The sequence below is a fragment of the Apteryx mantelli genome, chromosome 22 (assembly GCF_036417845.1).
Source record: "Apteryx mantelli isolate bAptMan1 chromosome 22, bAptMan1.hap1, whole genome shotgun sequence".
Lineage (NCBI taxonomy): Eukaryota > Metazoa > Chordata > Aves > Apterygiformes > Apterygidae > Apteryx > Apteryx mantelli.
The window spans coordinates 5626694-5653461 of record NC_089999.1 but is presented as its reverse complement, the minus strand read 5'-3'; the positions used below and the strand labels follow the sequence as shown (position 1 = coordinate 5653461).

The 26768-nt window shown below is 46.2% G+C and overlaps 1 protein-coding gene across 3 annotated transcripts in view; it reads left to right on the top strand.

The window, feature by feature from the left end:
• Positions 1-5517: 5517 nt before the first annotated feature.
• The window catches only part of CLIP2 (CAP-Gly domain containing linker protein 2), an 89005-nt gene continuing 67754 nt past the window's right edge, over positions 5518-26768 (top strand). For all 3 annotated transcript variants that reach the window (XM_067309591.1, XM_067309592.1, XM_067309593.1), the window contains exons 1-2: positions 5518-5630; positions 23708-23928. In XM_067309591.1, coding sequence (XP_067165692.1) covers positions 23817-23928 — 112 coding nt within the window. In that variant the 5' untranslated portion in view covers positions 5518-5630; positions 23708-23816. The remainder of the gene's footprint in view (positions 5631-23707; positions 23929-26768) is intronic.

Here is a 26768-nt window from a genome sequence, read left to right as displayed (position 1 = left end):
AGAAGTAATTTTGTTTTCCAAAGCACAGAGACACAACTCAGATGGTTCACAAACTGCTGGTGCTGGTATACGTGATGGTTTGGCAACTGGAAAAAATGCATAGTTGCCTCCTTATTCTCTTCTTATCTCTTTCCCCTCGTATTTTCTCCAGGGTACACTAAGCTAGAAAGAGAGGAACCAGAGAATTACCAGAGGCTTTACAAAATAGGCTGTAGCTTCATCTAATGAATAGAGTATACTGTGCTGGGAGATCTACGGCTGGCTTTCTTCTGGCTTGAATGCATATAAAAAGAAATGTATGAATTTAGTGGAAGCACAACATTATAATGACTGGATTCTGGCCACTTAGATTCTGTACCCAGCTGTGCCACTGAATTAATGTGGGCCTTGGGAAGATAAGTTAATTCCTCACAATTTCAGTTTCCCAGTCAACAAAATACAGGTGCTATTTACTTGCCTTTGAGGTAAGTGGGTGTAAAAGTCCTTTCCTTTAGTGCAAGCCTGACTCAGGGCAGCTATCGATTGTCCTGATCCTTAAAAGAACGGACTAAGCAAAGTGCAGCCCTTATCTTTAGTCTTTATTCAGACAAGCAGCAAACTTCAGGGCAATAACAGAGGGGAAAAAATGAAATGAAATGAAAATAAATATGCTGTACTGTGGAGGGATGGGAGGGCTGCTTAGAATGGCTTATCCACTACTTAACCTTTGATTTCCTTCCCCCCCCCCCAAAAAAAAAAATCAGGAGAAAGATGTTACACTCGTTAAGTGCCAATATCCCTTCAGCCTCTCCATATTTTGAGCCTCCTTTGTAATTTTGTCGGTTGGTCATGCTTAATGAAAAGATGTTTGACGCTGAAAGTGTAGATGTCAACCAACACATTTTTGTTTCTGCTGGGTGACCATGGATAAATTATTTTCTCTCTCCATGACTCAGTTACCCCATCTGTAAACAATAGCTGTTAATAGTCCTCATCTTGGTAAACTGAGATATTCTGATGAAAAGATTGACTCTAGTCTACTGACTAAAAAAGAGCTATTGCAAATTCTCCACTGCTAGCGTGATCTTGTGTAGGTCATTTGGGCAAACATAGTATCCGAGGACAGAATTTCAGAAGGCTTCACTTACTGAATACTGAATTTCTCTGAAAATTCACTTGCTTTTGGGCTGGTGGATAGGGAAATTCCTTGTAGGAAAAATTATACTATTTCTTCGGTTATACAGTGTGGTCTATTTTATTGTGTTGTACTTGTGTGGAGTTGTCTCCCATTGCTCAGAACCATTGCTACTGCTGCAAGGAAGTTTACTTTAAAAATGTAGAACAACAGGAACTAGACTGTGCTAATGATTAAATTATACTGATGGTTGAAGTCTAAATAACAGTTAATACACTAATTTCAGTATAGGAAATATGGAAATATACTAAAAAGGCAGTAAAAGTTCCTCTTGATCCTCATAATTAATGAGAACTGCCACGATCCTTCAATATATTTCCACCCACGCTCTCTTTTATGTTAACAAATGTGTAGGAATGCACAGCAGTCAACCCAGTAGAAAGCCGCCTTTCAGAGCACTTTCAGTGGCACTGTACGAGCCACGTGCACTGCCCTGAGGACTCCTGGAGCCTGATCTTGCTCCTGTTGAATCCTGGCCAACAGGGTAATTTTTTTTTTTTTTTTCAGTGAGACAGAACGTAGTCAGGCCTTAAGACAAGAACATATCTAAAACACATGTCTAATCTATTTGTACCAAAAAAAGCATGATCAGTCATGCTGAGTATTTCTGGAAGGAAGAGTGCAATTCATATCACTTAACTTTAAACATCTCATTTGATCTAGTTCTAAACCACCCCTATAATTCATGGATGGAAACAGGCATTGTTGGAGAGCAATTAATCTGAGTTATTTTAGAAGTCCGCGGTACTATGAGGGGAACTGCACCCCAGAAGCACCTGTTTCCATGCACTGATTATATGGGAAGTCTAGACTGTTGGCTCAGATGTAGATGTCTGAAGCTAGATGAGAGATTTATTTTCACCTAAGGAGTCACAACAGAATCTGCTGCGTATTAGAGGCTTTGCCATGGCCCTTGGATAGCAAATGCCTGAAAATGTGGTGCCACTGGACTGAACTGTGTTACAAATGTGCAAGGTCTTAATAGTTTAAAAGATGTTTACAAGAGGTTTCTGAACTTTACACTTGGCTTAGAATGGATAAGGTCTAAAGCAGTCACTGATCTTCAAAATAAGTTCTTTCAGCAGTTCTGTAATCAAAGGAAAAATGGCTTTTCTTTAAATTACTGCTTTAATCTTGTTTCTCCCACCAATGTTGGCATTTTGTGCTCTGCCACTAAATGCAGCAGCCTATTTATAGTGTCAACTTGAATGAATAGGAAGAACTTAACGTTCTTGTTGTGGCTGCATCTTTGAGATGATGGAAATCCCATAACTGAAAGTAGACAGCAATGAAGTTACACAGCGTTTCCAAATATGTTTGTTTCTGCCCTCACTCTCAGTCCTGCAAAGTACAACGGCAGGGCAAAGGGATATATTTGACAGGAATTTCGGGGCATGTGGTGGGGAGAAGACTGAAAGAATTCAAATCTGAAACTTCCGTTGACTTCTGAGGTCTTGAGGTCACCTCCTCAGGTGGCCTGTATATGCCCTCTGTAGCCTTTAAAAGTTGGCTGCCTTTTGGGAACAACTATAAGACCATCAGGACTTTAGGAAGCGTAATCTACTGGTAAATGACAGCTAACTTGGCTCCTCAGGTCTTCTGGAGAGGTGCTTCATCTCTTGGTGCTGAGTAATAAAATGGCAAGATTTTTGAATATTTTGGCCATTTCTTATCTGCTGTCCTTATTCAAACATAGCAACCTAGGTATGGCAAAACACAAAATGTATTTGTTCTTTTTGTTTCCCTAGATGCATGCAGGAATATTCCCTTGGTTTTTACATTACTATATCTGTGTAATGCTTCAATTTGTCAGGTTAATTTAGAAGAAAAAGGCTGTGAAGTTTCTCAGGGATCCCAACAGCTTATGCAAATAGTCAGCAAATCAAAATAATCAGTCAAGTGGAAAGAGTTTTGACTAGCTGCGAGAAGCCACTTTTCAAGAAAAAATATATATCCTATCATTTAAAACAGGAGACTAGCATATGCCAGGAGGTTTATCAGACAAATGTGATAGTTTAGAAACATGAGAGATGGCCTTCCAGCTTCCTACATGTAATCGTTCAATTCAAATTCATGGCCTTGCTCACCTGTGTAAAACTACCAAGAGCTCATATATTCATAGGCTGAAATTTAAGTGTCTTGTGTGCTTCTCCTTTACCGGGATCCTCGGCGCAGGCTTGTTTGTCTGCGTGCAGTCCCTTTGAATAAATAGTTATTGGGAAATAGTGGTGGAGCTTTGCGGAAAGATGGCATTTCAAAGTTTATTTTAATTCTGAAGCTTTTCAAATTGTTAGTGAAGAGCAGGTACAAGGGAAGCTGAGTGCACAGCTTGACTGCGAGGACACAAATTCAAGTCTCTAATCTGGGGGAGCCAGGTCGGGTACTTCAGCTACATCTCAGACGACTGCTCTGGCCCAGGATGATCCTTCCCTCTCTCCCTGGAAACTCCCCTGAGAAAGTTTAGTCAGAGGGACATATTGGTCAAAATGATTCAAGGAACTGACTTCAAAGCTGTGAAATTTTTCTGACTTCATCTACCTGGAGCAAGCGGGCCTGGTTCTCCTCTCTGTTCTCCATCAGTGTGGCAGTATATGCTAGCATGAGTGAGAGGGGAATCTGACGCAGTGGTGAAGGTCTGCCTCTTCTTCTGCGTGTATGCAGCGCCTGACGCAACAGCCTGAGATCGATCCTGGGAGGACTCAAGTCACTACTGTAACACAAAACAAATGATAGTCTTTATGATACATAGCTATTTGCACAAAGAGCCCTTGGGACGACTGCATTTTAACGAAGAAAAGTACTTTTAGAAATCAAGTCTTCTGCTGCTGAAATGTAAAAACAATCAGGAACGCACCAGCTTGCAACAGAGCTGTCCTGAAAGCATTTCGGGCCTGGGACCTGGTCCTGTAATAATACGAAACTGAAGACAGGAAATGATACACAATCACTGTGCATACCACAAACTATTGGCAGACAAAACATAACCCCAAACCTGCTGACGTTATTTGTTGTAACGTAGACATAAGACTGTAAATTAAGTGTTTCTATGGAAGTTTTAGTAATAAGAACTAACTAGGATATATAAGATACAACATAAAATTGTGCACTTGATCAAAAATGAAAAGGTTTAACTTCTGAGCAATATCTGACTTGAAATATCCTACCCTGAAGCACCTGGAAACATTAAAGAGGAATTTTTTTTCCAAAGCTGCTTTAAAGACACACTGGTCATCATAAAATACAGGGCTGTAGGTAGTGTTTTCTGTTAGTCTCTGGAGCCCAGAAAGCGAGGTCACCATCACTGTTCCCATTTTATAGGTGAGGAAGGAAATTTGGACTTAAGGATATGAACTGGTGGAGATGGCAAGCCACTGGTGAAGCTGGAAGAACAATCCAGACCTCCAGCTGGAGTCCAGTGTGTGCTTCCATAGGCACTTTCTCTTCTAGCTCATTTCTTCCTGGTGACATACTGTCTCCCTAGGCAACTACAGATTAGAAAGAAGACAAAAAAACTTGTATCCAGAACTGCAAAGCAATGACTTGAGTTTGGATGTAGGGAAAATATCAGGGAAACGCAGTGAGCTAACAGTCAAAGCAGAGGTGTCAGTCAGGTGCTTCAGGCTCTATTTTTGACTTGGGCCAGCCATTTCCCTTTGCTTTGCTTCGGCTTCCTCTCTGCAAGATGGGAAATGAGGATGGTTGCCTACCTCGCACGGTTTGGTTGTCCTGCTGAGGCCACAGCTGTCACATCTCACATTCTGAATGATGCTCAGTTGACCTCTGTTCTTCCTTGCTTTGCCACATGCATCTCCTTCACTCTCGTCTCCACAGGGCTTTTGTGGGCCCATGCGGGGCCTGGCATGGGAGGGTGTGGAGCAGAGTTACAGCACCAAATTACAGGACCGTTGCCAGGTGGGACTCTAGTCCATTACTGCACAGCCTGTGGCCCTCCACCGTTTTATCTGATAGGCAAAATCTCATACATTGCCCCTTGGGTGATCTGAGATGTCTGCAAGGCTAGTAAAGTACATTGGATAGTGCTTGTACAAAGCACTTTGACTTCTGTCCAAATTAACGATGCAGGGTCAGGTGGCAGGCAGTAGATCTATCTCTGACCCCGCACGGTCTGTCTCCATCTCATGTCAGTCCAGCCACAGCCCTGGGAGTTATCAGCAGAGGGGACGAGCGATGGTTACGTGCTCAGCCTGTCCTTCCCGGCTTTGAGTGCGGGAGCTGCCACGGGCTGCAGGTGCTTTCTCTTTGCTGGGTTCCCTAGGAACTCCCCGCTAATTGGGGCTTTCTCCTTTTCCCAGGAAGCACCTCCACCTCCTCCTGCGCTTCCCACATCAATCAAATTTACTACCGTGTAAGTGCAGGTGTGCTGGGAGAGCTCCTCCTTTCCATTGACCAGAGCCGCGGCAGGGAGGAGGGAGGCCACATCTCTGCCGAGCAAAAGGTGAGCTTCATGATTATTGCTGTCTCTTCTCCTTCTCTTAATGGATGTTAAGGCAAGAGCCGCGTGAAGCCGAGCTATCTATCTATCTGTCTGTCTGTCTATCTATCTATCTATTTATTTTTGACAGGGAGGGAGCTGCGGGGCCGCGCTCGGAGCCTGCCGCGGGCGCGCCGCCCTTTCGCGCCCTCCCCCTCGGTTTCCGGGAGCGCTCGGGCCCGGCAACCAGAAGGATTTCGGCGCCGGGGGCGGCCGCGGCCCCGGCCCGGCCCCTTTGTTCGAGCGGGAGCGCAGAGCCGGCGCCGGGCCCGGCCGCAGCATCGCGCCGCGGGCAGGCAGCGAGGCGCTGGAGGCCGGTGCCCGCCGCGGCCTTGCGGCCCGGCTGCCCGCGGAGCTGCCTCCCCCGCCGCGGCGCCGCTCGCCCTGCCCGCCGCAGCCGGCGCGGGGAGCGGCGCGGCGGCCGCCAGCAGCCGGGGCTGCCCGCGAGGGAGCAGGTAGGAAGGGGCTCGGCGGAGGGAGGCGGCAGCTCGTCGCCGCGCCCGCAACAAAGGAGCGGGCGGATGGAGCCGGCGCGCTTCCCTGCGGGAGGGAGCGGGAGCGGCCGCGGCTCCGGGCGGCGTCAGCGCTGCCTCGCGGCTTCCGCCCCCCCGCGAGGGGCTCGGTCGCGGCGAGGCGCTGTCCTTGGGCCGGGCGGGGGAGAGGCGGGGAGGGGAGGGGAGAGGCGCTGTCCGTGCCCGGGCTGCGCTCTGTGCTCGGGGCCGTGCCGCTCCCCTTCGGCTTTGCAGCCACCCGGCCTGGAGGGCTGGGCTGCAGCGGGGCGCCCGCCGAGCGCTGCGGGGAGCTTCGTGGTGAGCCGCGTACGGTCCGCCCGAGCCCGCCCGGCCTGCCGCGCGCCCACCCGCGTGCATCCACGCGCGCACCCACCCGCGCAGGGCTGTGCTCCTGGCCGGCACCCGCGCGCCGCGGTGCTGCTTTGGCGCTAAACGCGCCCGTTGGGTCGCAGCAAATGGCTCTTGCTCTCTCCGCCTGGGAGCAGCTGGACAAGCAGGGGCCTGATGCTGGGAAGACGGAGACGGCAGTGGGTGTCACCATCAATTGCTTGGTGCCAAGTGAGTTTGGGGTTTGAAACGGGAGGAGGATTTTCTTTGTCTGTGGGAAGCTCGACTGCTTGCTGAGCTCGGTCTCCTCTCTGGCTTTTTGTTCTTTAGTAATCTAGGTGTCGATGTTAGCTACGTACTCTAAGATTTGTGGGTTTGTCTGCAGCGAGGAGATGTGTTTCTGGGGGACGCCCAGCTAGGTCAGGTCGTTGGCGTTTACATACTGCCGCAGGCTGCAAACGGCAAGGCAGATAGAGCAGCTCTCTGCCCCTTGCACCTTCTGATACGAAATAGCAAACGGTCTGTTTGGGGAAGCATCTATGAACCCCAGGGATGGAAACCAAGACACGTGTTGTTATCTCAGAGTATCTAGGCAGGCTGGACCGAGATGCGTTTGGGAGCTGCTGGGAGACAAAGCACTGTGTCAGCACTGGCTGTTATTTGCTGCTCTGTTATCATCGGTCTCGTAGGCCTGCAAACCCCGGCTCAGAAACTCATCCTGCTGGAATGAAAGCCAAGTTTCATTAGCCCGGCCATCACTGTCTGCTAGAAGGGTTTCCTTGAGGGTGACTTGCATTTTAAGACGAATTGGTGTGTGTGTGGACAGATACGTTTTTGGTGCCTGTTTGGTTTTGTTGGCTTTAGCCTTTGCCCCGTTGCCTGGCAGGTGGCCTTCCCCTGCCCAGGAGTGCTCCCGGGGAGCCCCTCTGATCAGCACAAGTCAGTCCCACCCTGTCATCGCTGGAGAGGTGATGCTTAAAACGCAGCGCCGCTGCCTGGCCCGTTCTTACACTTGGATATGTGGTTTGGCATTTTAAGAAATTGCCTGTTGTCAGAGCCTGCCAGGACTAGGAAGGAGAGTCTACATCAAACCGCTGTGTTCTCACCGAAAGGTGTCACCGTGCCTACCAGAAACCGCTAAGAGCACGGGACTCCAAAGGCACAGCTCTGAAACAAGGCACAAGGTAAAATGTGAACACCAGCCATTACAGGCATGTCGGGGAGAAGCTGGGCTGGAGATCAGGCTGTTGTCTGAGGAGCACTTGTGTGGGGGGCCTGCCTTCAATTAAGGGAAACCTGTGTGTTTCAAGGATGCTCTTGAAATAAATATGGACTGGATTATCTACTGAGGCCAAGGGTTGGTATGTGATTCTCTTCTGTTTGGCTTCTTGCCACCTCTAGCCTTGGAGGATGCCATAACTTACTCCAGTAAGTAGCAGTTCCTGGTTTGTTTTTTTCTTCCCTTATGTTACTAGTGGTTAAAATGGATAAGGGTATGAATTCTGCCTCATGTGGGAGGTCGCTATTTTTAGTTTATCAAAATGTCTCTTCATCCCGTGAAGCTCAGGGGGAATTGAATAACCTCACTTGTTGTCATCAACCTGGTAAGGACAAGAGACAATATATAAGTCAAGTTCCAGCCCCTAGACACGTGGTGTTGGTACCGATTTACAGAGTCTGTGCAGTGCATGGCAAGGTTTATATACTCGCTTTTAAAGCCCTGGCACAGCCAGCCAGGCCTGAGCATGACTTGTTGCTAACCTACATGTTAGACACTAGCTATCTTGGAGGGTATTTATAGAGACACCTATTTTTTTATAAATATTTTTTGTGACCTGTTTTCCACCCCCTTCTCCCAAGGGGTCTGAGCACAAGAACGACTGAGGAGGTTGCTGAGAAGGGGCAAGAAAGCATCTCGTGTTGCCTTTTCTGCTGCTCTATTGCTAAGTTAAAGACAGCCAAGAATGTCTGGCTGTTGTTCTTTTATCACTGTTCTCATGATATTTACAGTAGAATTTCAGGTCTTGTTTGCCTGGGAGAGCACTTTGGTTGATATTACTGTTAATGTCATACTGAAGCAAGATTGGAGTTTTGCTGTACTAGTCGGTTCTCTAAAACAACCACATTAGGCAAGGTAAGTTACTGAATAAAGGTGGAAAACCTGCCCAAGGTCACTCAAGAAGTCTGGGTTAGAGGAAGGAAGTGGAGTCGGTGTTCCTGAGGCTTATTCCACCTGCCTTCTCCGCACGGCTGTCCTTTCTGTCCCATGTGAAGGCTCTGTCCTTGTGGCTGATGCTGCCAGGGAAACATAGAAGTCTGCTGGCGCATTGATGCGTGGAGTCTTTTCCTGCAGTACTGTCATGCTCTCGGAGCACTTCCCAGTGCTCTGCTGAGGAGACCCCATGTACCGTGTTTGTGTTTTGTATTTCATTGAACTCTGATAACTGGACAGATCAGATTCACTTTCCTTACAGTTGGATTTAATTTCTTGCTCTTCTATTAGTGTGCAGTAGCTCTTGCTGTAGCTACCACTGGAAAAATGACTTCATTGCATGTGACTCTGAGTCTGGCACCTTAAACTGAAACTTACTGCTTTCCCTGGGGGGGGGGGGAGAGAGAGAAACCCCATTTTTTTAAAAAAAAGGTCAATATTTCTGCATCAGACTTTCTTTGGAAACCATGCAACAGCACTATTTTTGTTAGCTCTTTGTAAAAAGAGTAAAACTGCATCCAGAAAATAGCCACAATTGTTTCAGACACGGCACAAGCAAGGAAAGATGTGTGAAGAAATGAAACGGAGCATTGTCACGTTTCGTTATCGCAACCTAAGTTGGTGTTTTGTTTTGTTTTTTTTAAATTTCATTATGATGGGATCAAATACGATGTTGACTCGAAGCAGGGCAGAAATTATACAATGCATTCTTCTCAGGGATTTATTTTTATTATGTCAGTGTTTACCCACCTAGACAGTGGTTGGGGAAGCATGGTACAGACTAGTGGAAGGACCCGCTGTAGACTGTGCACCAGAGCCAGCAATCGAGCGCCCCTCTCCTGACTGTCGGTCTAGTCCGCAGTGGCCCCTTTGAGGAAGGGATGATCTTGCCTTCTGCGCTGACGGCGCTGAAGCACGAAGGGAGCTTGCAGTTTGTTTTGCGCGTTAATGTTCTGAACTCTGATGTTGATTCCCTTGATAACTCCATCTATGCCTGGGAAAGCCAACTGATTATTTAAAAAATTATTTATACTGTATGTCTATAGAGTAAACATTTGAGAAAGACTTCCGGAGTCCTTTGATGTGCTGGGTGTTAAGGGTGATGGTGGTGCCCAGAAGAGGTGGGTGACCATTCATCTCTGCCACTGTATTTTTGAGTAATGTTGGGAAAATTGGTTCCTTCTGTTTCTGCCGAGTACGAAATGGGCGTTGCAATTCTGACCTCCCTTGAGATCTGTCAATGAAAAGTTCTATGGATGTTGGATATTTGAATTTGTAACTTAGGTGCTTTTTAATACCCCTCCTGTGCTTCCCCATCCAGTTCCTTTAAAAAGATAATACGAAATAAAATTGTATTGCTTGTGGCAGATCTCTTGGTCTAAATTAATCCTAATTTATTTGAGTAAACAAGTTGTGCAGTGTAGTAAAAACTGTATGGATTTTGGTAAAACTTGAAGGAATTCACAAAAATTTGGGGTAGCAGAAACCTCAAGAGGTCATCTAGTCCATCTGTCTGCCCTGGGTTAAGTCCATCTTCATCTCTGTCGTTCAAGACAGAGGTCTGAAGGTTGTTGTGTGCGTAGTTTTGTGTGGATTTTTTTAACAGTCAATGAGGGAGGTTCTCCAGCCTCTCTGGACAGTCTAGCTGAGTTTGCACTAATGTTGTAGTTAGAGTTGCAGAGTGTGCGTCTTCCCCTTGATGGTTTTGTTTGTTGTCATTGTCACTGTTTTTTCGTCGATCACAATCGCCTTCGTATGCGCCCTTTTCGCAATAACGGACAGGTACAACACCACAACTTCTTCTGCAGCACATCCTCGGGGGCGCAGAGGGAATAGAAACCCACACATCCAAACCAGTGCACCAACTTTTGGCATAATCACTAACAAAGCCTTTCTTTGGGCGATCTGTTCTTTTTTTCTTCCTTTGACTTATCTCTCCGCTTTATTTGTTGCATCATGCTCTGAAAACTTGTGTCTGCTAGTTAGCGCTTGGAAATTTGTCAGTAATTCTGACAGGCGCCAAAAGCAGCTGCCTGTCGAAACAGAACTTTCCCATCCTTTGCAAATGCTCCCAGCTATGACCTGCAAGTGCGTCCCCTGGACGCAGAATCTGTCCTGGCTGTGGAATAAACCCCCTAGAAAAGGAGGCCTCTCCTGGAGGACATGGAGAGGCAGTTAGGTCATCGGATGTATTAAATGGGCTTTAGTCTCATGTTTGGCTACGTATTGTGCGTGATGCTACCTCAGTGGCTCTTGTCAGCCCTCTACATGAAGCCTATCCTAGTGATTAAAGTCTGCTCCTTAGCTATATTTAGCTATTTGTTTTATAACTGAGTTCTTTGCCATGCAAACTGGAGTAGGTCATTCTGCAACCTTGAATAAGTACTTTCATTTTTCTGGAATTTCCCAGCTGGTAAGTTGGGGATGTTCTAGCTGATAATCTATCCACTAACCATTCCTAATGGAGACTTAATGATGGACAATATGGCACAAATAGTATTTCCCAGCCTGGAACAACAGAAGGCTGTTTCTGCCTTTTGTATACTTACCGTGTCGTCATCTGAAGTGAACCTGCTCAGTCATGTGCTATCAGAAGTTGCTGGTGTCCAAGGCATCTAATATTAGATGGAATAATGCTTTTTTGCAGGGTGGTGTTGCCTAGGCATATTCTTTGAAGCATTATTGGAGCTACCTTGGCCAAGGCTGTTTAGGAAGAGATTACTCTGAATCAATGCGATTAAACAACCACATTGTGGCTGTTTTTGCTCTTGTGTCTTTGGAGGAATAGTAGTATCTGGCATTATGAGTCTCCAAATCTGAAATAAAAAGATAGGTCCGCATTTGAAACAAGGTATGAAAAACAGTCTGTATTTCTTGCTTTTGCAAACTGGTGTGTATGTTATATACTGAAGGAGCAAAGGCCTCCGGATTGTTAGAGCTAGAGCTGTTGTGTGACCACCTGTGGCCTCTTGCAGAGGGGCTGCTCAGATGCCTGCTGTAAGGCAGGCTTGAGTGGAATATGCTGGTGAGGCAGAAGAAGCTTATGTGAAAAGTTAACTGGATAAAGCAAAACATGTCCATTCATTTAAGCTTTGACTGTGATCTATGAAGTAGCTTTTTGGATTTGCTAAATCTGTTCCTTAGGAAGACTTTTTATATAGATGTTCCAGTAAATGGTACTGGCAATAGCAATGACTCCCTCAAGCTTAATCTTGATGCCTCTGAAGCACCTGCAAGTGCCTCTTCCCGTTTTATCTCTGAATCCCTCCCTACCGGAAGCACACTGGCTAGACAGGAGGGAGGTGTGGGAGCACTTCCAACACGCTAACACGGGAACACCAAAGTCAAACAGATGCTTTTGGGTGATCGCCTGCTTCAGGTTTGTGGATTGCTATGGTCTATTCTGCCTTCGGGTGCTGGAACTTAGAGGTTGTCCTTGTTAGGAGAGGTGACAGCACAGTTCTTGCTCTTCTTTTTTGGTTGAGAAAAGGACCGGTCTGCTTTAGAGACATCGTGCCAGCACTCTGCATTTATAATGTACTCAGGCTGTTTGTAACTGCTCTGTGCTTGTTTGGCTAATTAAGATTTTATCTCAGTCTCCTTACAAAATCATGATTGTGGTCTTGCCTGCAATAGAGGACAGATTAACAACATTTGTGGTATAGAAACAACCCATTTCTGTAAGAAGCAAAGGAACAACTAGGGACACCGGCGGTGATGGTAAAGATATGCCTAGAACATGTAGTGCTTCAGTGCTTCAGGAGTGTGGTGGGTTGATCCATCTGTCCTGCCTACCTGCCTGCAGGCTGGGATCTCCCCATCAGCACCACTCTTATCTCCAGAGATACAAAATGTAAAATAGCAATTTAGCGGTGCTCTGTCTAGCCAGACCTGTTCCTTTTGGCTGCCGGCATCCGTACTTCAAGAACTGCTGTATGTGTGCTTCCCAATGGCACAGTAGCTCATGGATGAAAATTGTAATTAAAAACAGGCTGTGGAGCAGTACAGCTCTTGCAAAGGGTCTGTTGCTTGCGAAGGAGGCTGGGATTGCTGGTCTTTCCCAGATGTGCGCAGTCCGTGCCTGCTCTTACAGCTTTTCTTGCCTTATCCAGCCGAGCAAGTCTCTCTGGAGCGCCCGCAGAGCGCAGGGAACGTGTTCGGTCTCCACACCTGCTTTGCAATCTGACTGTGTGGGATGGTGTTTTCTTTGTTCATCCCCTAGAAACAATGTTTGCTATCTGCCTGTTGTATCATGTCCTAGGTAGCCTACACTATGGTGCCGTTGTGGCTTGTGCTGTATTAGTGCCTAGAGGCTTTGAGCTAGGGTCTCCTGTTTTTCTACGCGTGGTACAATCCAAGGTAAATGATGGCTTCTGCCTCCAAAGACTCCAGAATTGGAAGGCAAACCATAAGGTGTGGATGAGAGGAGGAGGAAGGGCAAAGAAAGAGGGGATAATGTAAAAATGTTGACGAATAAAACCAAACCAATTTAATCCAACTTGCCAAAACGGTTATGGTTTTTGGTTGTTGATATGGGTGTAGCCTGAATAAGAGAGGTGTTCCCTCTTGTGCTTGCAAGCTTGTGAGCTATCTAAACTAGCTTTTCTAGACTGCCTTTCTAGTGGGGTTGCAGGTGGTAGAGTAGAAAACCATACGCAGCTAATGCTCGCTGGTTGAAGACGAATTGTTTAGGTTCCTGGCCTCTTTGTCCCCACCGCTGGTTATGGTGGGAGTAGTGTAGGTGTGTGAGCCGTGATCTGAAGAAACGGCAGCGCTTGTCAGAGCCTGGGAAGAAGGCAGCCGTTGGGGAGCACGTGGCCCCGGGATGGTGCGTGGGAGGCTGACTGCAGGCTAGTGAATCAGCAGAGGGGAGGAGGGTGCTGCCGGGAAGAGCTGCCTCCAGCATGCCGATGCTGCCACCGGAGCCGAGAGGGGAAGCGGGACGCTTGAGTGCGCTTAGAGGGGATGGGGCTGACACGGTGCCTTAGTGCTCAGGAGCGAGAGGGATCTTGCTCCTTCTTAGCATCTTTGGTTTGGTGAGCTCAGATGGTTCAGTAGATACCAGTGGTGTCCTTTGTCTGGTGTCGCACCCTTCTGTTCACAAGATTAGTACTTTTATCTTCACTCTGTGTGGCAAAAAGATTCCTAACCCGTGTGCAGGAGTCCTAGCTGTCAGTGCTGCATTTCAGCAAGGAGATGATGCTTTGGTATTTCCTTGCTGGGTGCATCTTGGTTTGCTTTTAGGGGTCAGAGGGTAAAGATAACTTATTCTTTCCAGTTTCAGGAACAGTTACCTTGCATGAAGGAATGAAGGGAGTTAACTCACAGTATCTGGCGCAGAGACTCTCCAAGGCCTGATGAGACCTCGCCTGGGGTGCAGTGTGCATTTTGGTTTGCCCACGTTTAAAACTGACTGAATTCAACTGATGTAGGTTCAGAGAAAGGCTGCTGGGGTGAACCATGGGTTGGTGGATTTCTCATCTGAGAGGAGACTAGGAGAGCTTCGCTTGTTCAGCATGGCATAGTGAAGACGGAGAAAGGACAAAGCGCTCTCATCGGGTTTGGACACCTCCGGAGAGTGCCAGACTGAGTAAAGGGCAGAGTGGGTACGTGGGCAGACCATAGGATTGAATAAATCTGGGCTGGTGACTGGTGGGGGGGTTCCTAGCCAGCAGACCAGGCAATTCTAAATTAACATGGTGCAGAACAGTGGGGAGAAACAAAAAATTGTAGTTTAATAGCTAAAAGAAAGGAGTTGCATCAGGGGGTGATTTGAGAAAGCCCTTCCTGCCCGGCATCCCTGTCTGCAGTGTCAGCAGCCCGTAGAAAGACAGGGTCAGTTTTCTCTTAATATGACATGTTTTCATTGCAGCTCTTCTGAGGGCGTTTCGGTAATAAACCTTGCACCTACAGTACCAATGGCCTGGGGCAAGGGTTTGCTCCTGTTCCTGCCTTGGTTACCAAGTCTCTCTGTAGCATGCGGAATCACACTAAATGTGTCATTACATTAACAGTGTCTTTTCCCAGTGCTCCAAGGGAGGGGGGAATATGTAGGTCTTGAGCAGCATCAGTGGAGCGCAGTGGGGGGATTCGGTGCAAGGCAAACTCGGTATGTCCTGAGGTGGGTATCTTCTGTCGTACCAGAAGTGCGTTGTGTCCCACTCCTGTTTTCTTTGCTGTCTTTTGGCCAAATTTAGAGGAGTACAACTCCACTACTGTCAGAAGGGCCGTTGTGACACTACACTGAAAATTACACCAAAATTTCTAGGTTCAAATTAACCCTAAATATGAAAAGAGGAAGAGAAGAAACTAGTAAGTTCTGTTGTTTCTGGTTTTCAGCTCTTTGTGGCTCCGGTCTCTGGCTCTACGAATGACGGCTGGCCTGCAGAGAAGCCTTGGTTGCGTGTGCAGGTTGTACAGGGGGAAGAAGTTGGGGTGGGAGAGACCTGAGCCCTGTTTCTGCTTCATAGGCAAAACCCAGGGCAGAGGGTGGGCTGCAGAAGTGCACAAATCAAACTCTATGCGTAAATCTGAGCTCCAGCGAATAACGGATGACGTGCTGGGGTGAACTTCTTTGACTGCTTGATTTAGTGCAACATTAGCCAGGAAATTCCACCAGTTCAAATTCTTTACAGCCTCATACAGGATGTATAGCATGGCTGAGCCTATGGTACAACCTATGTTTCACTGCAGAAATTGTTTATATATTAGTTGTGACAAAATACTAAGTCATTTTAATGGAATGTGTTTATGTATCATTGCCTTTCCTGTGCTCTGCCTGCTATCGTGGGTGTTCCCCCCCCCCCCCTTAGATACTGCTTATGACAAGTAACAAATGTTTTCTGTGAATGGGAAAATGTGGATTTTTGTCAATAGAAATGCATAGAAACCTTTCCATGGAATTCATGGATCAAGTCTAAACTGACCCGGGAGAACAGCATTTCTGAAGTCTTCGGGTGTGCTCGGTGCCTTCCCCAGGTGGACTGCACAGTTTCGGTGTCGTGCCCTTGTTTCTCCATGCAGGGACACCGGCACTGTCCCCTGCCTCCAGGGCTTAATGCTGGGGAGGGGAAACTCCTGTAGTTCCAGGACCACCAGCAGGATTTTTCCCACAAAACGGGGATAGTTTTGCTCTGCAGTTAGTACAGAATTGGTGCTGTTTGCAATAGTGTTATCTACAGCGTCAGTCTTCAGTAGGCGTTTTGCCGCCATGGGGAGCGGGAGCTCTTCAACAAGCCCGTAATTACTCGCCAGTTTGTTTATGATGATTTCTTGAATGTCCTTTGTTTTTTTTCCTACTTTGCCTCAGGTTTTGTATTGTGGTTTTAGTTATAGAATGTGGTGGGATGATTTTGTATGCTCTTCCTTTGGCAGTCTTTTTTATACCTAAATCACAGGGTGATTAGTCTGTCATAGTGGTTAGAACGAGATTAAAAAAAATTAGGCTTAAAAAAGAAAAGGCCTCTAGGCTTTCCCTTTGCATTCTGTGCTAATTATTACAAAACTGGAGTAAGAAAGAAGACTAAACACAGGCTTTTTTGAGAGGTTAAAAATATTTCTGACATGTAAGTGAAACTTCTTAGTAACAGCAGCGCTTTACAGCTGGGTGAGGAACCTTTGTGAATTCTTCAGCTGCAAGGGAGAAAAACTTCTGGCTGACAGAAGATATTGGGATTCCCTTGCTTTCCCTGTGTGTAATTGAAGGCAACACACTCCTTTCTTGCACTCCTGATATATTCTGCCTCCTGTTTTCTTTCTGGCAGAAGGAAACGTTTTCATGTTGGAGAGGTCTGACGTTAATTGAGAAAGGACATCTTTTATTTCCCCTATACGTTGATTAAATCAAACGATTTAATCCTAATCTGATTGTGCTTCAGAGATAAATTTCTGTTCGCTTGTAAGAAGGAATAACTAATCAGAGAAGCAAGAAGGTGATGGTATGATTGCCTTGGATCCGATGGTACGTCTTAAGGCATGACAGATAAAATTGTTCTGTTTTCAGCATTAGCTTTTTTCTATCAGCAGAGCTGCAGTTTGGTTTTATCAGATTGCCATCTTTATTTTGACTGGATTAGTTTCCTGTGTTTTTCACAAAAGGCTGAACAGTCTGAGTCTGGTCTCTGGATTTTGCTTTCAAGGCAAAATGCTGTTTTTAGGACCCCAGCCCAGCTTTGCTGCCTGGCTAGTCTTGTCAGGGTCATGAGCGTTGGGCACAAAATATTATTACGCCATGTGCAAGTACAGGCTGGCAATTAGGCAGTAATGTATATTTGAACATTGTAGCTGGGAAACGCACAATCTTACTATTTTGCTGTGTTGTGTTGTGGTTTTCATGATTTTCATTGATTGTTGCTTTGAAATTAAGTGTAATTAAGGCACGGCTAGGATTTCATCTTTGGCTTTTCCTTGAAATTAGTAAGAGCTCTGCCAACTTTAAAAGGATCACAGTTTCACCTTGGGTCTCTGTTTCTCTTAGTGTCTGGTGCATGTGTTAAAATAGAAATAGCACTGGGAAAACTGATCTTGGGACAAAGACACGCAGTAGCATCTTCCTAGCATGTCACTGATTTAACGTGCATCTTATAATACTCTTATTTCTTTGAGCAATGTATAGAAGTGGTCAAAAAAAAGAGCAAATATATCAAAGTAGTTTATTGCTTGGTTTATGGAATAAGACTATTTATTAGATGTCTTAAATATTTGTGAACACTGTATGCTCTGTCTTTAGCAATCTAGAATCTTGTGTCTTAAGCCATGACAAAAATCTAATGTTGTCCTGACATTTCCACCAAATGGATTGCAGGAGAGGAGTTCTCTAAATTTTAATTTTGAATGAACCTTTTTCACTGAGATGCTACAATTGCTAAATATAGTGATATTAGACTGCTGACGCAGAGTAAAAAGGACCATATATTAAACTGAGCAAAGCACAAACTGCCCCAGACAAAAAAAATCTGATCATCTTGATCACATCCTGATGAATCTATTATGCAAGCTTCTGTTTTGTCCCAGCTCCCCAGGATATTTGGTGTTGTATCTCACGTGAGTCTAGGAGATGGAGCTTTATTTCATGAGAATCTCAACTTTCTCTGAAAGGGAAAACAAGGGTGCAGCAAAACTTAAAAATCTGAAGTGGATGCATCCAAAATGCTCAGAAACAAGAAATGAAATGATATATAACTTTAAAAATACCATTATCTTTTAGGCCAGTAGCACTGAAAGCTTTTTGCCTTTATTCTCTGGGCTTATTGTTGAAGTGAGCTCAAGATACATCACTGATAGCTTCTCCAGCTATCAGTGGACCAAATTCTTCTCTAGTAATTTATTCTCAGGGATATATTAGGCTAAAGGTATTGTTGTCAGCCCTGACATTTACAGAACCCGATTGGTGAAGGTCTTCTGTGAGCAGCAATGCTGTTTTCAGTTGGGGGATTCTGCTTGGAGCACTGCGCACCTAAGAAAACTGCAGGACCAGGCAGTTGAGTTTCTCGTAGAGAGCAGGGATTGTTCTCGGGATCTGCGTCCGCTTGTTGTACTTAGGTAGGTTCACTCTCTTCTAGAGTCCCAGAGCCCCCTGAATGCCAGAAGCTTGGGGATCAAAACCAGAAACCTGTTGAAGACTCTGCACTCTTCTCCCAAAACGCAAAGCCTGAACATGGTAGAGACTTAGGTTCCTCCATTCATGTTTGCCTGTCGTGAACGTGCACGCAAAGGGTGCGTAGCTGAGGAAAGTCCAAGGCGCTTAGGACACCTCTCATGGCAGCACCTGGGGTTGTTTGCCTTTCTTGTGGAGGATGAAGAATTACCATGCAAGTGTAAAATGTGCTTCCAGTACTGCACATGGAATTGCTGTTATTGCTCTGTCAGCAGCTGCACAGACTGCCTGGTCCTTCCAAGCTCCCTGTATTATTAATGCCAGAGTCTTTGAGCAGGTTCAGCCACCCCACCACGTGTTCTTATGATAGCTCTAAAAATGGCAGAAACTTTTTACATCTTCTCCAATTGGGAATGTGCTCCCATAAGGGTATGTATTAAACCCTAGTGTTCTCCTTCCTTATTACTTGCACGAGGAAAGCTGTTGTTAAATAATGATGCAAACAATTGCTTCTCAAAAGAGTGTCTTAGGTGGGAGTAGTTGAAAACAGGAAGACTTGATTGTGCAAACCTTTTCCTACTCAAATAATTGTCTTAGAAGTCACTGTGACTATTTGCATGGGTCAAGATTGTGTTTAAAAGAAAAAAAAAAAACTCTCAAAACATGCAAACAAAAACCACCTGTTTTTTACTGCTTCTCTGCATTGTCTTTGTCATTAACCTTCCATGCAATGTGATGACCTTGATTTACTTTAGTCTGGTAACTACTTTTCTTTACCCTTTATTTTTCTTTTGGGCCCTGGTCCTGAAAAGGTGTGTGCATGACTGACTGTAAACTTCAAAATATCTTTGATTAATTTCTTAAATGTGGATTTAGAATTTTAGAAACCTAAATTTTGACACTGACACTTTTGGCTATGTGTTTAATTTTAATGAAATAAGGAATCCCCCCACAATATTATGTACACACAGCTTTTACAGAACTGTTTAGATACAGCCAGTCTAAATCCCACTCGGCTGCACGTTCAGAATGAAGTCCCTGTGCCTAGAAGTTCGTGCTGGGTAAACGTTTCTTAGATCTAGATCCATCAAGAAGGAAGTGCTCTGCATAGGTTGGGATTGGGCCAACTCAGTCTGGTGTCTGGAAACCCACTTCTGTGTTCTGCAGATGTTTCACTCAATATGTTGAGGTGAACAGATTCTTAGATTGGATTATACCCATGAGGGTTCCTTTTTTGGGGAGCAGGGGAGGGGCTCAATTTGGGGAGTCTGTTTTGTAGTTTCTGTCTCTCTAGAATGGGATGGCATTCCAGGTGGCAAGCAGATATCTTTGTGCCCTGTTGAGGGTAGGAGAGATGGCAGAAGTAGTAGGAAGACTTGCACATAAGCTCTGTTGCCAAGACTGGCAAAGGCTTTTGCTTCTAATCTCTGTTTTGTCATTCCCCTGTCCCATTTGAGAAGTAGTTGAAGCACCACCAGTTGTTTTGTTCTTAAAGTGTGCTGTTCGGATGCGTGGTCAGGGCTGTGGAGACTTTATGTATCCAGATACATTGCTTCTAGTGCAAGGTTATTTTTTGGAGCTACATCTGTACTTAGTTGAGAACTGTTCACCTTTTTCTTTGCCTGTAAGCCTGCCCAGGTGACTCAGATTCAGCTGTCCCCCTTTCTGGTGGAAAGACAGAGAACAGTATGTTTTGGTCATTTTAAGCAGGCTTTGATATTGTGCATTCCTGGGATGTTTTTCTTGGTTGTGGGAACACACAGAACCATTCATCCTGGTATGAAAAGATTGTGGGAAGAATCTAGCAGAGATCTAGAAAATCTCTGTAGTCTGTGTCATCTTGGAAGAGGAAGAAGAAAAGCAAAATAATCCAAGCTCGTGACCCCAGAGTATCCACAGAGGGAGATGGATGGATTCCCCCCACACACTGTCAGGAGAAGATCACGTTTCTGTAACTTATAGCTTGCACAAATGATATTGCAAATAAGAAAGAGAAAATGGCTCATGCGTTTCTTATCTGTTACATGCAGCAACATTTTTTTGTGTTCAGCATCTACTGCTGGAAACAGATGTTTTCAGAAGGGCTCTGCTAGTGGAGGCTGTTGGGATGCTCAAGGTACCTCAAAGCTGTGCGGTACAGGAGCTCAGAACAAGTTGTTATCTCTAAGGGAGCAGGACAGTGCCCTGTGGAGATACTGGCCCATGTCCCAGATCTAGGATCTTTCTGCAACACCAAAGCTGCACCACTTGGTTGGGAGCTAATGTGGGACTTGAATAGCTCTGGGCAGTGCTGCTCTGGGTGGTGAAGGTGTCCTAATGGTGTAATTGGGAAGAGCTCCATGACCAGCACTCAGAGCTTCCTGAAAATCTGCTCCTATATTTTTATGTTGAAGTGGGGGAGAAGCTTTATGAATGCCTGGCCCTAGCAGTATGCACAGACTTCTTTTAAAAATTGCCCAGATATTTTCTTTTATATATGTATTTCTAACAAGTTGTGTTTGTAGTAAAGAAACTTTGAGTTCATTCTTGTTTCCTTGTGTGATATAAGGCATGTGCAGGTATATGCTAAGGCATTCGTCCCTGTTTCCAGGCTTTGATCAATCTGTGGCTATTAGAGATCAAAATGAAACTTTTCAGACGTGAGTTAACCCATATCGGACCTTTTTATGAATGAACGTGTAGTGGGCGTAACTGGGCACAGGATATTTGGGTGTGATGTGGGGTGGCACTTCAGAAGTTCTTTGAATATAATGTGTGGCATGGGGCCTCTGGTGAGTGTGGCAGTGCACTATGTATGGTCATTGTATGCTGGAATAAAGGAAGCTATCGGCTTGGTGGGCAGCTTAATTAGCAGCCCTTGGCATTCATTTGTTCTTCAGCATCAGTGTCTTGAAAGCAAATGCATTTGCATAAAGGTTTCTGGCAGAAATTCTTGTGCAGTCACAGTGCACTTCCTCTTACCTCTCTCTCTCCCTGCTTAAAAATAAAATCCAGTCATCCTGAGAAGGAGCAGAACAATATCCTGTGACCTGTGTGGCCAGCTGAACTTCAGGAATAATGGATAGCTGAGGGAGAATGAACTAAAAACTGCTGTCCCTTTGTAGATAAGCAGCAAAATAGAGTAACAGGCTAAATTAATTGTCTTCCTAAAGTTTGGTTCTTGCTGCAAGTCTCTGGATCAAGAGATTCCCTCTATCAGAGGACTGCAGAACTGTAAGATCTCTTCTCCCTCCCACCCTGCTTAAAATTCTTCTCTTCTCCTGTCTTATCCTTTCCCCCTAATGTGAGCCTGACTCATGGGTGTGGGTTCAGCCAGCCATTGTGTTTTATCGGGAAGAATTGGCATCCCCAGCCTTTTTTGCCCAAGTACAGCAACAAGCCCTGTAGCTGAAAGGTGGGAACAGGCAATGAGATGTGCAGAGCGAGGCGTAAGGGTGTATTGTAAAAAAAAAAAAAAAAAAAAAAAAAAAAAAAACCTTCAGGCTGAAGGTGATAGAGGGTGGGCGAGATCTGCTGGAGCTTGATGTGCGCTCTCAGGAGAAGAGTCAGAAATCAAGTTGCCGTGTAAAATCAAAACTAGCCTTAGGCGAAATGTATCACCGGGAGTGGGGACGAGGGAGGGCGGAAGGTGTTCAATGATCAGCCTGGTTACACTCCTAGCTGTAAAGCCAAAGCTTCTCATTTCCAGATTGTCATTTGTCTCCCTGATTTATGCTAAATAGGGCTGGACATTGCAGGCAGCCTCAAATCCAGCTCTGTGACAGCACCTGGTCCTCGCTGGCTGAAACACAGGAAGACTGTTTTCTCTCTTCTTTATCAAGAACTGGTTGCTCTTGTTCGTTGTTTCTGCTGCTGGTGATGTGATCTGAGAATCCAGCTTCTTACAAACAGCCCTGGCTTCTGCGCGAGATAAATCCTCCCCAGATGCTGCAGTCTGTAGGTACTTGAAGCCATCCCAGTTCTTGGGAGCACCTTTTTGGGGGAGAGTTTGGGGGGAGGAAGAGACAGGGCTCAAACCCTTGGGTTTTCATTGGGGCTCTCTCCCCAGTCTCCACCTTCTTCTGGTCCCTCCTTCCTTTGTGTCTAAGCTGGTGTGGGACGACTGACTCAGTTGCTGAAACAGTTCTTGGTGTCTCAGATATTTGTGAGCCCTCAGGAATACAGTTTTGGAATTCTCCTTGTGGTTTTCCCTCCTCTGTGTCTGCCTGCAGCTTTCCCTGGAGCACTGCCAGCCTGCCCGAGCTCTGATCCAGCCTGTGTTGAAATCCTTACTCATGCCTTAATCACTTCCTGTCCTGCTATTGCAGTTCCCCCCTCGCAGCATCTGCAAGTCTTTGCTATGCTAATTCTCTTGAGTGCTGCATGCAGCAGTTTGTCTCCTTCCTTGGCCTAGGAAGCAGACCTGGATATCCTCCCATCTTCTAGCTGTTCCTTGGGGCTCTCTTCTTCCAGCTCCCTTTGCCCTTTATGTCAGCACTGTCCCTGGCTCGCTTTGCGGCCACCTTCTTCCATCCACATCCCAGTCTGCTCAGTCAAGCCAACCTTAGTTTCTTTTTGGCTGATAGTCTCAATGTTTTTGATTCTCTTTGTCATTAGCAATGTTTTTGCTCTTTTTGAGCCACTTAGTCATTTCCTTTCTTTTATTTTTCTTTTTTGTTATAAGACTTTTTGCTTGAGGAGTTGTGCGCTAGTTAATGCAACATGCTCGCAAGGAATTTGGCGGTTTTATTCCTTTGGCCTACCAGGAGGGGACTGGCATAGGGAAGTGTTAAGTGACTTCACTAAGGAGTTGTTGGTAAAGCCATGCTTAGATTTCAGAAAGTTGTTTTTCAGTCTTATCGCAAATCCATGGGATCAGATGCCCTTTTTTCTGCAGTAAGGAAAGGAGCTGAAAGCCCCATCTCAGACACTGGCTACGTCTTGCTCCTATCCATTTGAAAAGGCTGCCCTGAAGTCTTGTGAAAATGGGGACCTGCAATAAAACCCAAGTGATAAGGGTCGTAGTATGCCTTTGGTGAAGGCCGTGACAATGCTTTCATAGAGCGGTGGAACTGGGTCTTGACTGCATGAACTGAACCTTTAGAGCTTAAAACAAATCAACAATTTAATCACTTAAATTCCAAACTGAGTTTAAATTTTTATTTGGTGGTTTTGGGAGATGTCAGCTTTGATCCAGAGTCAAAGTGAGACTTCTGTGTCAGGGAACAAGAATGTGACATTAAAGTAGGAGACAGGAAATTGTCACTGTGGTTTTACCAGTGCAGAAAAGAAAGATTAAGGCGGCTGGCCTGACTCTTAGGGATCTGACTGGAGAGCTGGGCACTGCTTTCTGGAAGCTGGTTCAGTGTGCTCACAGCCTGTTCTGATTTCCTCATGCTCTTTTCTCCTCTTCCAGGTCTGTGACGATGGAAGAAAGGGTCCATCATCGAGAAGCCTGAACAGTGATACCAGGACTGCTCTTCAACACCGGCCGTTACTAGCCTGAGATACAGGAGACAGCAAACATGCTGAAGCCAAGTGGACTTAAAATCCCCGGCAGGGCAGGAAAGCACTCCAGCCCGGTGGGACGGGCATCAGGGACAGCTGCAGCTGCGGTCACCACTAGTTCAAAAGAAGGTAAGAACGTGATTCAGCAGGGGCATGAGCTGACCCAGGTGATTACCTGATTTAAAGGGAAAAGGTCCAATGGTGCCAGTGTTCAGCAGGGTGTGAAATTCCCCATCTGTAAGTAGATTGACCATGAGCATGGATCAAAGCAAGTGTAATGGGGTGAATAAATGGCCTCTCTTCCAACTAATACACAAAACAGGTTGTGGAGTGGGTGGAAGACAGATGGATCCTCCGGTGTTTACTGCTGATAGAGGGAGGTGCTACCTCCTGTTCCACTTGCTCACGTGCCTGCGGTTGCTCTAGCAATTGGACCTGTGAGCAAACCGTGGGATTGCTAGATGCATAGCCCCCGACCCAACCCTGACCTGTGGACAGAATTAGAGTTGACAATGTGGTGTTTGGGGGGGTGGCGGGGGGAGGTGTTTTTGCCTAAATGTGGTGTCCTTTTCATACAACTGCAAGACATTCAGGGAGGGAAGTGTGAATATATATGCATTAACATTTGAAGGGCTGGTGATAATTAGGTAAATGGGAGCCTCACCCTTGACCACCTTAAACACCTTCCTATAGCCATCTCTTTGGGCCTGCGATGATGCAAGAATGAGAACCAGGCACTTAATGATTTGTCCTGTGCTGATTATCTCAAATTAGTGCATTTTTTTTAGGCAGATTATCACTTAGAAAAAAGGCTTTTCTCTTAGTTTTTGGGAAAAAGCATCAGGGTGAGGTATATCCTGTGAATCAGTTGTACATTCTCTATACTACATTGGAAACTTTTCTCTTGAACATTGCTGACTTTCTCTTAATCTGTCCTGTATCTCTAGTTCCATGCTAATCTATGCCACTACCCACATGCCTCATTATCTTGCTCTGTTTCATCCCCAGTAATAGATAGTATTTGGCAGAAGCAGAAAGGCCTTGTGCCGGCATGGCAGTATTTCTAGCACAGGGATAATGCTGCACAATGATTGTCTCTGTCACATTAAGACAAATTATTCTGTGATAAAGATATTGCAAAAAAGAGTCACCAGATGATGCTGCCTCTTGTGAGGATGATACAGAGGTGTTAGTTATTTGAGGGGGGTGTGCGGGGGGAACCCTCTGTGAAGTTTCCATTGCACTGGGAAATGCGTGCTTGTCCCATGAACTCCCTCCATGCTCAGGTTCAGATGCTGCCTGTGCAAAGGACATCCACGTACAGACTCCTTGGCTGCACTTCTCTATTATATGTCAGTAGGTCTGGCTTGCTCACAGGCTTCTTCAGCTCAGCTGTCCCCTCTTCCAGGGACTAAGTGTGTCTATCGTCTCTTCTACTCTGTAAATTCTTTCCTTGAACAATATTGTGAAAACCTTATGTTTTAACTCGCTTTCTTGCACATGTGAGTCTTTCTGAGGGGCCAGTCACCATGTGAGATGATGGGCTGAACTCCAAATGTTTCAGTGTCAGATGGCGTTGTGGGGAGTGGAGCATCACTGATCTTCCTCAGCTGAGAACTTGGCCCTGGATGTTGAGAAAAACATTTGAATTGAGCTCTTCTATGTTTGAGTAGTTTTCAGTATTAGAAAGTCACTTAATTTAGCATCTAAATCAAAGATATTAAAAGCTTTCTTATCTCTTTACTCAGAGGGAAGCACAAACTGACAGAGGAAATTCAGGATAGGGTTTATAAACTTGTTTATTTTGAAGTTATCTCTTAGTCCCATTGCACTTCCCCGTTGTTTCTCCTAGCACCTAGCTGTGATTGAATGAACCTGAAGAACTCCAGTGAAGTGACTTTTTAGCTACCAGTTGCAAATCTCAAGGCACTTTGTGCTGGATTTATGATTGCATCTGTGGCATGGAGCTATTTGCAGGCGATTTTTTTTAATCGTAAATGGAACTGGGGGGGGAAAGATCCCAGGCCTGTCTTCCCTTGTGAGGCTTTGCACAGAGGCGTTTTGGCAAACGCGGTCGGAGCATGTGTTGCGGTATGAAAGAGTTAGTCAACGCTGACAGTCAGCCCGGCGGTCCCATGCAGGCATTCGGCTGAATGCGGCGCTTGTTTGGAGCCGCTTTGTGCCTTGTTCAGCTACAGCCATCCGTCACTGTGATGGACGGTCAGCGAAGGCAGCCAAGCGCAGGCAGAATCCGCGCCCAAGCTGACTTTGACCTTTGCCTGAGAAGCTCTTAAACAAGTTTTATTCCCGGAAAGATGGGTGTGTGGAGAAAGGGGGGAAGTCTCAGGATGCTGGGTTGGTACCGTGTGACAGTCTGAACCGAGAAGGTGATGGAGGGAGGTGGTGTCGTGGTGGTCTGGTGTCTGTAGCTCCCGGAGCGCTCGGACCGCCGGTGGCGTTGGCTGTCGTTCCGGTGTCACGAGCCACAATGCTGCTCCTCTGCGGATCCGCACAGACAGCGCTCTGCCCGTCTTGGGGTTGTGCCGAGGGCTTCGCGTGGCCACACAGGAATCGCAGTGTTGCCAAAACAGTCGCAGCACAGAACTGCCCTGCCTGGGAGGTGGGGACAGAGCACGACAGGACCGTTTACCCAGTGCCTGCTCGGTGGACGGCTGTGACAGAGCTCGTAGCATCGTCCCTGGGCCTCGTTCTGCGGCGCGCCGCTCGCTCTTACGGCATCCCGCACAGCCGCTGTTCTCATGTGCGTGCAGGGCTTGTGCCTTCTCCCCTCCTGCGGCGCGCTCCTCCGGCCCGGCCAGCCCCCCGCTGCCTCCCGTTCCTCTCCTTTCTAACGGTACCCTAAAGCGATGAGCCAAGCGTGCATCCCCAAATCCTGCTGACTGCCTGGGTGTCTCCGCTGAGAGCAGCGCGTTTGTGCTGGCCCTAGCGCAGACGATGAAGGGATTCAG